This window comes from Neoarius graeffei, chromosome 22, assembly GCF_027579695.1.
Source record: "Neoarius graeffei isolate fNeoGra1 chromosome 22, fNeoGra1.pri, whole genome shotgun sequence".
Taxonomy (NCBI): domain Eukaryota; kingdom Metazoa; phylum Chordata; class Actinopteri; order Siluriformes; family Ariidae; genus Neoarius; species Neoarius graeffei.
Genome location: NC_083590.1, coordinates 13941712 through 13957780, shown reverse-complemented (window position 1 = coordinate 13957780; position 16069 = coordinate 13941712). Strand labels below are relative to the sequence as shown.

At 39.8% G+C, this 16069-nt stretch overlaps 1 protein-coding gene across 1 annotated transcript in view; it reads left to right on the top strand.

The window, feature by feature from the left end:
- The window catches only part of LOC132870665 (NACHT, LRR and PYD domains-containing protein 12-like), an 81318-nt gene that overhangs the window by 18062 nt on the left and 47187 nt on the right, over positions 1-16069 (top strand). Inside the window, exons 5-7 of the mRNA XM_060904422.1 lie at positions 3248-3442; positions 10239-10412; positions 14481-14654. Coding sequence (XP_060760405.1) covers positions 3248-3442; positions 10239-10412; positions 14481-14654 — 543 coding nt within the window. The remainder of the gene's footprint in view (positions 1-3247; positions 3443-10238; positions 10413-14480; positions 14655-16069) is intronic.

The following is a 16069-nucleotide window of genomic DNA, read 5'->3' as shown; positions in this document are numbered from 1 at the left end:
ATAATATGTTAGGAGAGCATGTAACAAGTGCACATAAGTGTTCAAAGGACATAAAATCACCAAGTGAGGATTGTTTACATTGAAAAGAGACTTTGAATATATTTGCGATCCCTCCACCTTTCCCTTGTCGGGTAACATTCAAAAAATTAAAATTTGGGGGAGCTGCTTCGATAAGGGTGGTAGCACTATTTGCTTGATCCAGCCAGGTTTCAGTTAGAAGCAAAAAATCAAGATTGTGTTTACAAATAAGATCATTAATTAAAAATGACTTGTTTAAAAGTGATCTAATGTTCAGAAGAGCTAGCTTTACAGAAATTCTAGAAGCAATATTTGGTTGTGCACTCTGATGCTGTTTTAAAACAGGAAGGAGATTAGATTGGTTCACCCCCAGGGTTAAATGTGTTCTATGTTTTCTGTTTCTTATCAACACAGGAATAGTGTCAACATCGGGTCCCAGCTTTTTTTCAACATTACATCCATTTGCAGGGACCCAGAGTACATCAAACAAGACTTTCTAAATGTTCCATTTGGTTTGAGGGTGAAAGGATTGGAGATGACATGTATCTTTTGGATGGTGAAAAAGATTTGTAGCCAGCTGAAAGTCCTGGACGAACACAATTTTGATGAACTGGATACACTGCTTGTCGTGACAGATTTTGGCTGGAAAAAGAAAGTGTAGCCATTGGGAGCAATTTTTTCATGCTATTTGGGAAATCCATCCGAGGAGAAGTGGAGTCGTCTGTCCTTGAATGTTGGGAGGCCTGCAAGTCAGATGTTTGTGTGTCCTTGATGATGACTTGCAAAGATGATTGTTTAGGCTTTGTAACTATGTCAGTCTGCGACATCTTATCAACTGTTTTCCTCGGTGCTGGCTGAGAAAAGATTGCAAGTTTGTAGTGGTCTGCTAAGACTTTGGCTCCAATCCAGCTGAGTTCAGTGCTATTTGGCTTGTAAAATTCTTTGCGATTCCAAAAAAGGTTAAAATTGTCTATGAAATTCATACCAAATGAAGAACAAGTTTTTCCAAGCCAGGTCTTAAGACTGAAGAGTCGAGAAAAAGCAAAACTTCCTCTCGCTGGGAGTGGGCCACTGATAAAAGATTGAATTCCAGTCTTATAGAGCTCAGAAAAAAGTTTTCTGAAATCATCTTGGACAAACAGCTGTTCTCTGAAAACATCATTTGCTCCCACATGCACAACAATACGTTTAATAGTTTTATGCTCGGACATGAGTTTCAAAATGCTGTCTTTGGTGTCAGAGATGGATGCATTTGGAAGACAACAAATAATCATCTCATAACCTTTTAATTGTCTTACAGTGGAATCACCAAGAACAAGGGTTGTGGGATCAGGTGGTGTTATGAGCTGCTTTTTGCCTCTTCTCACAGCTCTTCGATCTTGGTGTGATCTCTTTTTACTATGTGTTTGTCCGCTTGACAAATCCTCTTCCACATCCCTGAGGCATTCAAATTTATTCTGAAGCCTTATGGGCTGTGGATTTTCCATAGGATTATAGATCCTATTGTAATTTGTAGAACGAGCTGGTGTTGAAGTAATTACTCTTCTGTTTTTGGGCTTAGCACCCATCATTTGCCAGTTTTCAGTACTTACAGGTTTAGTTATGAATTCTTCCACTTGGTCTGCAATGTCCTCAGTCTGTCGGAGTGCAATCTCTGCATTCTCAGCCACTGTTTCAGTACTCCTTTCCTGAGATATCGCTTTTAATTTGTCCGTCTTTGGCAGAGCATTAATCTTTGATTCCAGAATAGAAATCCTCTGTTCTAATTCCATGCATTTTCTGCAGGATTTTTTGCTTCCTGGCATTTAAAAAAAAAAAAAATAGTGGAAATTAAATTAAAATTAAATTAAAAGCTTATAAAGATGAAAAATAAATAAATAAATAAAATAGTGGAAATTCAATGAGAAAGTAAAGTATAGAAATAAAGATTAAGAAAGCAGGAGCAAAGCAAAGAAGCGTCCTACTCACTTGAGTAGGAGGAGCAAAAAGCCATAACATAACATAACATAAGGATAACAGTTGCATGTAGAATTGAATAATACTGCAGGGCAGCTATTAAACATGTGGAGACCAGTTGGTCATTTAAGGAGTAAAACATTTACATGGCAGCCAACTAACGAGACTTACAAACAACAAATTTCCAAAAATGAAGCAAATAGACAGAATTTTATACTTCATTATTATTTATAATATGGACAAATTACATATCTATTGCAGGCTCCAGTGTCCAATAAACACTGAGGTGTTTTTTCTGTGTAAAACCGTCACTATGTTTAGTTTGAAAATCCTTTTTCTCCACATTAAATTGGTGTTATTAGTGAAATGTAGTGACTCAGACACTGGGCTGATAGAACCATGTGGAGTTTGCAGTAATACAAAATTATAATTAAAAAATATTTACTGTTAATATGACCTGATAAAAGGTTTTATTCAAGTGGAAAAACAGACTTTCACAGAGAACTCATTAGAACCACCATTCTTATTTACTTTTATTACATCATATCAATTTATTACATGATGATAATTATTATTTTGTTTTAATATCCTAATATCGTTTATAAATTTTAATTTTTTTGTTCGGTTGACCTTCCCAGCTTTTGTTCTTTTCCCTGCTGTAGCTCTGTGATTTATTGATTTCAGGTCAGACAGGGAGAGACAACACACAGAGTGTAAGGGGAAGAACATGTCCAGTCTGTAAATCGCTGGCACCAGGAACAAATAAGGAGCACCTGGGAACATGAACACACACACACACACACACACACACACACACACACTTAGCCAAGTAGCTCATCATGAGGATCTCTGTAAAACTCCTTCAGCACTGGGCTGTGATCATTTCAGTCACTCACTAATTAGAGAATGTCATGTCTGATCTGTTCAGATAAATATGACTCTGCCTCGAACTCTGCGTGCTTCATCTAAACCTGACTTTTGAAACCCTTTTCCTTTCTCCTCTTATAAATATTTTAGATTGGACTCTTATTTCCCGATTTGGTGATCAGATTTGATGTTGCGTGTTTATCCCATGTGTCAGTGATGACGTGTGCAGCAGAAAACTCAAATCCGAACAGCTCGAACTGTGAATTACTGTTACAGCATTTCAATGTATTGTCGACTCGGAGTTTGTACTTTTGCCGTTTATGAAAATGAAATGGTGCAGTGAAAGATTTGAGGACCTGTTTGATCATTTGTGAGAGTTTATTATGTATTATTTTATTTCCTTCAGGATCAGTTGTGAGACAATTGAAGGGAGAAGCGCTGAAGCTCTGGTCTCAGTGCTCAACTCCGAAACCTCCAGTCTGAGAGAACTGCATCTGACTGTGAAGACACTGGATCTGTTTCGGAATAAACTAAAAGAATCGGGATTGAAGCGTCTCTGTGCTGTACTGGAGAATCCTCACTGTAAAGTGGAGACACTGAGGTAAGATCATCTCTCTGAGAGTCACAATAACTCACTAAAGCAGCAGTAAAAAGTTGTATACAGTGTTGTTTATCAATTAAACTTTTCTGTCAAAGTAAAACATGCAGAACAAATATATTAGTCATGAAGTGATAATTTCTCCTCAGAATCACTTTTAAAAAATAATCAAATGTATTTACAATTAAATATGTGATCATTAAAAATCCAGTCCAGCAGAGATAAATTCTCCAAAACCTGACTCTTCACTTAAACCTTTAAATTATTGACTTTTTACTGAATCATTTGCACCTCGAGTAAACTTAATGTCAGTAACAGTGGTAATGTTTGAGTCATTATTAATAATAGCTTGTGATTGGTGAAGAGAATAGAGACAGTCCAACATGAGAGACATCATCATCTCAACCACTATTACACCAAGATGAAAATCTGTTGATGAAGTGTGTGTCATTGTGTCTCTGCAGGTTGCGGTATTGTGGTGTCTCAGATGAAGGCTGTGCTACTCTGAGTTCAGCTCTGAGATCAAACCCCTCACACCTGAGAGAACTGAATCTGAATAATAATCATCTGGGAGACTCAGGAGTGAAGCGTCTCTGTGCTGTACTGGAGAATCCTCACTGTAAACTGGAGACACTGTGGTAAGATCATCTCTCTGAGAGTCACATGACCTGCTCCTCAGTAAGACACATTCTCTAATAGTGAGACTGAAGCAGAGGTTTTAGGTTCATCGTCAATGTCCTGAGGAGGAAGATTGTTTCTTTTCACTGCACACTGACGATTTGTCACAGAGTCTTTGGGTCAGATGGACGTACAGTATGTGAGAACCTGCAGCACAAAACAGCATGAAATTTTCAGGGATAGTGTGAAATGTAGAGTTTCGATGTGATTCCTCTATTCTTGTATCCAGATTGGGTGACTGCTGTTGAAGTTACAGCACTGTTTTTTTGTGGTCTTTTTTAAGGTTTTGTAAGTGTTGTGGCAATAATACAATGCGTTGACAGAAAATGTACTTTTATTACTTAAGTATTTTTAAAAGCAAATCCTTCATTACTTTAACTTAAGTAAAAATTTGACTGGACAACTTTCACTTGTATCGGAATAACATTTGACCAGTGGAATCTGTACTTTGATTGAAGTAATGAAGTTGGGTATTTTGTCCACCTCTGCTGACAGGTTACTGGTGTTCAAATTACAGCACTGTTTATTTGTGGTCCCTCTTTTTTGAGGGATAAAAAGTAATTAGACAAACGAACATCATAAATTACACTGACATTTTTATGCCTCCGACACTGAGAGGTGAAACCTGTAGGTTTTCAGGTTTTCTGTCCATTTTTCTGAAATACTTGTTCGCATGCTGTCTCAAGAACGAGTGGCTGAATGTTTGTAAGATTTATATGGAATAATCATTGTTTACTTCTCTGATTCTAAAATAATATAAATCTAAAGTGTTCTATAAATGCACTCTGTAGACTCTGGAGAAACCAGTTTATTGTCCCTGTGTAGTGCACTATAAGTCTAGTAGAGAACCATCTGAGATTCAGTCTCTCTCTCTCTCTCGCTCTCTCTCTCTCTGATTAAAGTTCATGGTCTCTCTGCTGTTCTCTGTTCAGCTTTAGCTGCTGATGGTTTAAAAGAAAATCCATTTTTAAAACAGTTATGAAGATAGATTATTATATAAACTAATGATTCCTATGAATAATTGAAAATAAGGAGTTTACACAACTAAGATATCCATCTCCAAAAGTCAAGTTTCTATGCAGAATGGATGATTTCATGGAGGCTGCCATTGAAAATATTTTAACCAATCAGAAAAATCCCCCGGGTGGCACGGTGGCGTAGTGGTTAGCGCTGTTGCCTCACAGCAAGAAGGTCCTGGGTTCGAGCCCTGTGGCTGGCGAGGGCCTTTCTGTGTGGAGTTTGCATGTTCTCCCTGTGTCCGCGTGGGTTTCCTCTGGGTACTCCGGTTTCCCCCACAGTCCAAAGACATGCAGGTTACGTAGGTTAACTGGTGACTCTAAATTGACCGTAGGTGTGAATGTGAATGGTTGTCTGTGTCTGTGTCGGCCCTGTGATGACCTGGCAACTTGTCCAGGGTGTACCCCGCCTTTCGCCCGTAGTCAGCTGGGATAGGCTCCAGCTTGCCTGCGACCCTGTAGAACAGGATAAAGTGGCTAGAGATGATGAGATGAGAAAAATCCCCCAGGACGGCACGGTGGTATAGTGGTTAGCACTGTCTCCTCACAGCAAGAAGGTCCGGGTTCGAGCCCCGTGGCCGGCGAGGGCCTTTCTGTGCGGAGTTTACATGTTCTCCCCGTGTCCGCGTGGGTCCCCTCTGGGTGCTCCGGTTTCCCCCACAGTCCAAAGACATGTAGGTTAGGTTAACTGGTGACTCTAAATTGACCGTAGGTGTGAGTGTGAATGGTTGTCTGTGTCGGCCCTGTGATTACCTGGCGACTTGTCCAGGGTGTACCCTGCCTTTCACCTGTAGTCAGCTGGGATAGGCTCCAGCTTGCCTGTGACCCTGTAGAACCGGATAAAGCGGCTAGAGATAATGAGATGAGAAAAATCCCCCTGATCGTTTCCGGCAGTGTTCTGATGTCATTTGAGCGCAAGACACAGAAGCGCCGCATAGCGAGTAAGACTTGAAGCTGCCCCTGGCTGGAGATTATTTCATTAAAAATTTATGTGAAAAAAAATTCAAATTCCATTTCTCTAACAAAAAAGTGGAGATAAAACTGATGTCACTGATTGCAGTTGACTTGCTGACTTTGGGACTGCGGTTGTCGTGAACAGTTCTGCGCTCGGGTTTCCGTCGGTGGGGGGTTTATAGCATCAATGAAGCTGACATTATGTTAGGACCATTAATGTTAGTCATGTTGTCTGTTGTTGCCCAAATGAGGATGGGTTCCCTTTTGAGTCTGGTTCCTCTCGAGGTTTCTTCCTCATGTCGTCTGAGGGAGTTTTTCCTTGCCACCATCGCCACAGGTTTGCTCATTAGGGATAAAATTAGCTCATAATTAAGTCGTTCAAATTCTGTAAAGCTGCTTTGCGACAATGTTTATTGTTAAAAGCGCTATACAAATAAACTTGACACTGATAAACAGTGAGGGAAGCTAATGTATTTCTATGCGACTGAATGCAGGGAGGTAACTTTTCATATTTATATCCCAACAAGTAGTGCTGCCATGACAGCCTCATTCTGCGGACTGTAACCTTGCTCGACAACCTACAAACAGATCTGCATATGATCTGACGAACCTAAATCTGTTGAAGAGGTAAGTGCAGGAGTTTTTACATGTTCCTGGCAGCGTAAGCACTCGTTAGCATGCCTGGCATGCTCTCAACTCATTCATGAAAAACTTCATCAAGAGGTCACCAGGCTAGCCTACCGTAATTACCATGGTAGACAGTCCAACCCCCGCGGCAACACAGCAAGAGGGTAAACAAACACTGCTTTGTGCAGCTCATGTGCTCAGAACATTTTGAAGAAAATTGTTTCACTCAAACAACTTGGCTGCATCGGCATTAGGAATACCATACAAGCCAGGGCTGAGTCCAGATGCAGTTCCCACAATCTTTGACCAAAAAGCGGACAAGACCAACAAGACAACACAGTCAGTAATCCGCAAAAGAGAAGTTCAGAGGGTAAGAAAACACTTTTTATGGCTTCCCTAACTTTTTATGAAGCGTGATGTGTTATTTTGAGTTCCTTTGGGCATAAGCGTAATAATTGCCAATGCAGCTAAGTGGCTTGATGTTTGTTGGGTGTTTTGCTTTGATTTAGTGTTGTCAGAAAAGCCTCGGTAATGACTAACTAAAACAACTCTATTGTTCACTTGTGTGTAACTAATTGATATGGTAATGCTTGTTTATCATGATCATCATCATTATTCGTGTCATTGTCTGACATACTCGAGGAAGTCAGTGAAGAAATGTCGCTGGTGCTGTGGTCCATTTTGTCGAATATGGCCATGTATTGTAAGTGATGTCACACTTTACGGAAACCATTTGGAGTTCTTTTAGGTTTACAGGGATTTGTTTGTGGAATAGCCGACCTCCATCACTGCAATCTTGTCAAACACGTGATCATTTTAAAAAACAGGTAAAACAGTTTTTATGGAGTAAATTCCAAACCCAGTTGTGTGTATATAAAGCTAATTTTTAATCATTTTGATGCCATTTCTGTAATCTAGTTGTACTGTGATAATTAGTTAGCACATATTTTTTTTTTTGTTTGACTCATTGTTTATACAATTTTGTCAATTTATTATTGTCTCTTATATTTTATTGTTTTCTGCTGTCATCAAGAGGACCACATTGGAAATAAGTGTATTTTATACTTTGTGTTATCCTCGGTGCTATTTATACTCTATCTTTTACATGTACAAATTTTACCAAATAAATCCATACCATACCAGCAGCTCGGGCGTTTCTGGCAATATTTCTGCCTTTTTTCGTAAAAGTGCATCCTGCTGTAATGTTCACATGAATCCTGTATAGTAAAGCAGTGTTTGTTTACCCTCTTTCTGCATTGCTGCGGGGATTGGACTACCTACTACAGTAATTACGGTTGGCTAGTCTGGGGACATCTTGAAGTTTTTCATGAATGAGTCGAGAGCATGCTGAGCATGCTAATGAGTAGTATAACGCATAGTTTCAGACTCGTTTTACAGGTAAAGAGTTCAGGTTTGTCCATAAGTCAGGGTTGCAGCTCATTAATACACTATTTCAGATGTATAGTGAAAAAATCGAAATTGTCACCTTAGTAGACCTTTCGCTTTGCCCCATCAGTACTGAAGTATACACTTAGCCTTGCACCCAAATGACATCACACATCACCCTTCCAACAGGCAACATGGCAGCCTCCTGGTGGCATTAGAGCAGCAATACAAAAATGCTCATAACTTTCTTGTAAACGGTCAAACATGCCTGAAACATTTCTTACGGGCTCCCAATATTACAAGCAACCAACCCATGCATGTATTTACTTTACATTTTCTATTCCTTTAATATCACACACAACAAAGGAGAGAAACTAAATATACAGTGGGGAAAACAAGTATTTGATCCCTTGCTGATTTTGTTGGTTTACCCACTAAGAAAGACTTGATCAGTCTGTAATTTTAATGGTAGGTGTATTCTAACATGTGGAGACAGAATATCAAAAAGAAAATCCAGAAAATAACTTTTAAATATCTATATTAATTTATTTGTATTTTATTGAGAAAAAGAAGTATTTGATCCCCTAGTAACCATCAAGAGTTCTTGTTAATACAGACAAGTTAGACTCTCCAAATTACCTTGTCACCTAAATTGAAGACACCTGATATCACTAATGACTTGTATAAAAGCCACCTGGCCACAGAATCAATCAGTTTGTCAGACTCCAAACTCTCCAACATGGGAAAGACTAAAGAGCTTTCTGTGGATTTAAGGGAGAAGATTGTAGACCTGCACAAGACCGGTATGGGCTACAAAACCATTAGCAAGAAGCTGGGCGTTAAGGTGACAACCGTTGGTGCAATTGTGTGCAAGTACAAGACTCACAACATGATCATCAATCGACCTAGGTCTGGGGCTCCAAACAAGATCTCACCTCGTGGGGTTTCCAGGATCATGAGAATGGTGAGAAATTGACCTAATACAACACGGGCAGAGTTAGTGGATGATCTTAAAGCAGCTGGGATCACAGTCACCAAGCAAACAGTTTTTACACCGCAATGGTCTAACATCTTGCAGTGCTCGCAAAGTACCCCTGCTTAAGAAAGCACATGTGCAGGCCCGCCTGAACTTTGCCAATGAACATCTGAATGACTTGGAGAGTGACTGGGAGAAGGTGTTATGGTCAGATGAGACCAAAATTGAGCTCTTTGGCATCAATTCAACCCGTCGTGTCTGGAGGGAGAGACATGCTGCTTATGACCCCAAGAACACCATCCCCACTGTCAAGCATGGAGGTGGTAACATTATGCTTTGGGGGTGTTTTTCTGCACAGGGCACAGGGCTACTTCACCGTATCAATGGGAGGATGGACGGAGCCATGTACCGTAAAATCCTAAGTGAAAACCTCCTTCCCTCTGCCAGGAAGCTTAAAATGGGTCGTGGATGGGTCTTCCAGCAGGATAATGACCCAAAGCATACAGCCAAGGCAACCAAGGAATGGCTGAAGAAGAAACATATCAAGGTCATGGGGTGGCCCAGCCAGTCTCCGGACCTGAATCCTATAGAAAATCTATGGAGAGAGCTGAAGCTCAGAGTTGCCAAGCGACAGCCACGGAATCTTGATGATTTAGAGGTCATTTGCAAAGAAGAGTGGCCCAAAATTCCTCCTAATATGTGCAGAAACCTGGTCATCAACTACAAAAAACGTCTGACCTCTGTGCTTGCAAATAAGGGGTTTGCCACAAAGTACTAAGTCCTTTTGGCAAGAGGGTTCAAATACTTATTTTCCTCAATAAAATGCAAATAAATTAATACAAATTCTTTAAAGTCGATTTCTTGATTTTCTTTGTGATATTCTATCTCAGCATGTTAGACTACACCTACCATTAATATTACAGACTGATCGAGTCTTTATTAGTGGCCAAACCAACAAAATCAGCAAGGGATCAAATACTTGTTTTCCCCACTGTAACACTCAGTATTATCATTATTAATTACACTGTTAATGAGAATAAATAGGTGATATTAAATCCTCATGACATTCTGAATAATAAAATAAATTTTACACTCATCTTTAAAGTAAGAATTAAACCAAGATGAAAATCTGTTGATGAAGTGTCTCATTGTGTCTCTGCAGGTTGTGTGAGTGTGGTGTCTCAGGTGAAGGCTGTGCTGCTCTGAGTTCATCTCTGAGATCAAACCCCTCACACCTGAGACAAGTGGATCTGTCTAAGAATAATCTGGGAGACTCAGGAGTGAAGCGTCTCTGTGCTGTACTGGAGAATCCTCACTGTAAACTGGAGACACTGAGGTAAGCTCATCTCTCTGAGAGTCACATGACCTGCTCCTCAGTAAGACACATTCTCTAATAGTGAGACTGAAGCAGAGGTTTTAGGTTCATCATCAATGTCCTGAGGAGGAAGATTGTTTCTTTTCACTGCACACTGATGATTTATCACAGAGTCTTTGGGTCAGATGGACGTATGTGAGAAGCTGCAGCACAAAATGGGACTTGATCCGACTGCAGTGTATCTGAAATGTATTACTTTACTTTAGAAATTAATGAAAATGAATTTTCACCAGATGAAAAAAAAAAAGTTCCCAACTGACCGTCTCAGATTTGCTTCATACTTTTTGAATAAAGTCACTATTGCCAGTAAATAGTGTGTAAAATTCCAGGCTTGTATCTGCATTAGTTTCTGAGATATCGAGGCTTTTAACAGGCAGCGTGGCTCGAATTTTACTATAAAAACAAGTGCAACAGAAAAACACTACAAAGTTCCATTCATCATTATTTTTAACTTTTCTTTCTAGTTGCATGAAATTTTCAGGGATAGTGTGAAATGTTGGGTTTAACTTATATATATATATATATATATATATATATATATATATATATAAACATTGAACCCAGGACCCCCCCAAATACAGCCTGGACATGGATATAAAAAATTGTGGTAGGTTTTTTTCTTTTGTTCTCCACAGTATATTGTTGATGAAATTAAATAATGAAGATTAGCTCAGAGTGCAGACCTTCAGCTTTATTTTGAGGAAACTTGCATCCAGATTGGGTGATGTCAGGATGCAGACATTTACGGATGTGCAGGGGAGAGCGGGGAACGCAGACTGGTAAACAAATCCAAAACACAAGATGAAATTGAAGTCGAGGGACAGGCAGGGGTTGATCGATCAGCAGACAGAGTAATAAGGGCTAGACTAAAGAGTAACGAGACGATAATGAGGGTTGAGCCCATGATAAGGCAGGCAGAATAACAAGGCTTGGTAAGACACTGAACAATGCTTCGCATTGAGTGAGTGTGGGAGAGGTGTTTATATAGCGTGGGCTGATTGACCAGGAAATGAGTGACAGGTGTAATTAATAGACAGGCGATAAAGAGCGCTTTGGTTCTTGGGTGTTGTAGTTCAGATCGGCCATGTTTGTAGTCTGACTGGAAGTGGCGCTCTCTATCACATTACTGACAGGCAGAAGTGGACAGTAACCAAGTAAATTTACTTGAGTACTGGACTTAAGTACACTTTTTTAGTATCTGTACTTTACTTGAGTATTATTTTTTTTGGAAACTTATGACTTTAACTTCACTCCATTTGAAAGACAAATATTTTACTTTTTACTCCATTACATTTCTATCAAGGTCCTCATTACACGTTACTATGAAGCAGCTTTGAAATTGGATGTTTTTTCTTTTCTAAAACATGATTTTTTTTTTCACAGGTGACACTGAGACAGCCTGTCAGTAATCACTAAGGTCACGTCCCTTGACTTTAAAAATCAAGTTCAGTGATTTCTCCGCAGTTTTATTTTGAACACGATCATTTGATGGCAGAATGGAAGGAGGCGGTTCTTCTGGGGAATGCTCTGGGGAAAGGAATAAAGATTCGTTTCATTTTAAATGTTTGCTTTCTTTGCCTAAAACGAACCACATTATGGCCTCCAAAAACTCACCGTCCAACCTGTAGAAGCATATGTAAATGTATGTAAATATTTTATTCCAAGAGAAAGCTTGTAATGAAGTTGTCTGTGCTTTTAGAGCTAGTGATAACATTGCAATAGCTATGCAGTCTGGTTAGTCAAATGACTTTCTGTGGATTTGCCCGCCAAGTTGCCGTAGCCTTGTCCACGGCTAACGTTAATACACAGCTCATTAACTTGCACACTGTTAGTTAGCATGTAAAAATGGAGTTATGCTAACATGACTAATATTAACTTATCTGAAGTCCTTTCAGAAATTTGTTTTGGCATAATCTTTCCAAATAAATAGAATGTAGAAATCTTTCTTTTCTAGTAATGTTAGCGACCTCAATATAATTTCGAGTTTGAAAAGAGTTTGCTAGCATGTCAGGTGGAGCGTCACTGACTAGCTAGCTTAACGTTAAACCACCATGATGGCACAGTATGCGTTCATTTTGTGAATTCACATTTCTGTCTTTGGTAACATTAACATTTTAGCTTTTGTGACCTTGCATAATTGCTATAGCTACTACGTATTTTTTACCAGTAGCCAAAGAGAGAAACTCGCAAGCATCTTATTGATGATTCTGCTTAGTTGTAAGTTATGTTTCATTTTGTAATGTTCTACCAGGTGTTTATTCTACAGGTTCTGCAAGTTAGTCAGTAAATCCAGTCGGTTGCTTCAGAGGCATTAGGTTTTGTAAGCATTGTGGCAATAAGACAACAATGAGTTGACAGAAAATGTACTTTTAATACTTAAGTATTTTTAAAAGCAAATTCTTCAGTACTTGAACTTAAGTAAAAATTTGACTGTACAACTTCCACTTGTATCGGAGTAACATTTGACCAGTGGGATCTGTACTTTGAAGGAATGAAGTTGGGTATTTTGTCCACTTCTGCTGACAGGTGACTGGTGTTGAAATTCCAGCACTGTTTATATGTGCTCCCTCTTTTTTGAGGGATGAAAAAGTAATTAGACAAACGAATATAGTTATAATACACTGACATTTTTATGCCTCCGACACTCAGAGGTGAAACCGGTATGTTTTGGAGTTTTCTGTCCATTTTTTCTGAAATTCTTGTTTGCATGCTGTCTCAAGAACGAGTGACTGAATGTTTGTAGGATTTATATGGAATAATCATTGTTTACTTCTCTGATTCTACAGTAATATAAATCTATAGTGTTCTATAAATGCACCCTGTAGACACCGGAGAAACAAGTTTATTACCCCTGTGTAGTGCACTATAAGTCTAGTAGAGAACCATCTGAGAGTCAGTCTCTCTCTCTCTCTCTCTCTCTCTCTCTCTCTCTCTCTCTCTCTGATTAAAGTTCATGGTCTCTCTGCTGTTCTCTGTTCAGCTTCAGCTGCTGATGGTTTAATATCACACACAACAGAGGAGAGAAACTCAATATAAGAGCAATTCCAGCGTTATGGACGTGACACTTGAACTCAAAATGGCAACAAATGACCCAGTGCATGTTTTATTGTCTCCCACTATTTAAACAGGTGTTGCATATTTTAAGGCTGTACCATACTGGAGAAGTGATAGAACAAGAACAATTCCCATAGTACATCTAGGGCATGCCAGAAAATGCCAATCAAAGATGCGTTATGGATGTGACAGAAAAAGTATCACTTTTCTTGGGTGACTGTACATTTTTATCAAACTCTGTGAAATTGTAAACCTAATGTCGAAATGGAGATATCCATTTGATAGAGGGGTCCAAGGTGAATATTAAAAAAATCTTTGTTTAAAATATTTTGTATTTCATGCAGAGTTTCGGAAGGAGAAGTCAGCGTTATGGATGTGACGAAATTCCGTTATGGATGTGACGCGTCTGAAATAGACATGGCATATGTTTAGAAAATCAGCAATTTAACCACCATAACCCTTTGAAAAACTCTCTAAATATCAGCTAAAACTATCAAAGTTCTTAAATAATATTTAGGATGGCTATTGTTTTGCTGTTTTGTGGATTTTAGCATACATTTCTGTGGCTTGTGGCAATAATATAGAATTGTACATGATCAAAGTTGATTTTAGCTTTGGTTTTACATTATAAGAAAGAAAGACTGACATTAAGGCGAAGGGAACAATTCTTGTGACAAATTGGTTCAACTTATTCACATCTGTAAAATACAGGCCTAGGTGATATCTCTGGGAGTGGTTTTGATGTATTACATGTTGCTTTATTTTTGCATGGTGAGGTTGACATTTACATGGAATTGCCCATAACACTCAGTATTATTATTATTATTATTAATTACACTGTTAATGAGAATAAACAGGTGATATTAAATCCTTATGACATTCTGAATAATAAAATGAATTTTACATTCATCATCTTTAAAGTAAGAATTAAACCAAGATAAATCTGATGAAGTGTGTCTCATTGTGTCTCTGCAGGTTGTGTGAGTGTGGTGTCTCAGATGAAGGCTGTGCTGCTCTGATTTCAGCTCTGAGATCAAACCCCTCACACCTGAAAGAACTGAATCTGTCTAAGAATAATCTGGGAGACTCAGGAGTGAAGCATCTCTGTGCTGGACTGGAGAATCCTCACTGTAAACTGGAGACACTGGGGTAAGATCATCTCTCTGACCCAGATAGCAATTTGATCTGAGCCGGATCAGCACCGGATGTACCCCAAAGTCCGGTCTGAAAACAGCAAACGGATCTGTCCCACATAACTTTAGCTCTCCGCCCCGTATCCAGCACAGATGCAATTTTTGGATCTGGAACGGATGTTGGCCAGGTCCAGCACGGATCACTAAAAACCTCTCTCTGCACTGCCCAGATCAGGTACAGATGTGAGTTGGATCAGGGCCGGATGTAGTCCAGATATGTACAACAACCGTCTGAGGTGAACTCCCAACCCCCAAGTTTGCTTCCTTAGCATTAATAAGACAAATGTTCAGAAAAATCACAAAGTGCTTTTATTGACACATATAAACATGTGACTTTGTTGATCAGCTATTTTCACATTAGTATCAGCTCACAAGGGCAGCCTGCTTGCCCACTGCACAGGGCCAGCAACCCTTTGCAGTGGAACCACTTACCCGCTATGGACCCATATAAGCAAAACTATCATCAACAACACCTGCGTCGCAAATCTGGACAGCATAACAGCAAGCATGATGGACCACGGGTAAAGCCGCGGGGACCCCGCGGCCCTGATCAGCCCAGTTTTGCTCGCAAGCATTCCTCCCAAGCTAAATTAGCTTGCTGGAACGTTCGGACTACGTCCGACGAAAGTAAAATCAGATGCCAAGCCCCTGAGCGCCGCTCAGCCTTAGTGTCTCTGGAGCTTGACCGTCTTAACATCGACATTGCTTGTCTAAGCGAAAGCCGAATCCTGGGCGAAGGCGAATTTGTTGAAGGAAACTACACCTTTCTTCATTCAGGACGACCTCCAGGACAAACCAAACTCAAAGGGGTGGCTATCGCGGTCAAAAATACCATCCGCCCCCTTGTGATCAACTGGAAGGGATTCAGCTCGAGAGTGATGAGCATGAGAATTAAGCTTGACAAGTTTACAGCAACAGTTGTAAGTGTCTATGCCCCAACCTTCATGAGACCTCCTGAGGAGAAAGCCTTCTTCTACGACCAACTGTCGAAAGTCCTAACTGCAATCCCTCGACTCGACAGAGTGTTCTTGCTCGGAGATTTTAATGCCAGAGTAGGAAGGGACCAAGAAGCCTGGCCAGATGTAATTGGTGCCCATGGCCTTGGTGATATAAATGAGCAGGGAACTCTACTTCTTGAACTCTGCACACGCTTTGGTCTATGCATTACTAACACATGCTTTTCCCACGCCGACATCCACAAGGGAACTTGGGAACATCCGAGGTCCGAACGATGGCACCTCATTGATTACATCATTGTCAGGCTACACTATAAGAGCGATGTCTTAGATTCAAGAGTCCGCCGTAGCGCTGACTGCTGGACGGACCATAAAATGGTATGTGCCCGCTTAAAACTACGCTTTCATCTATCAA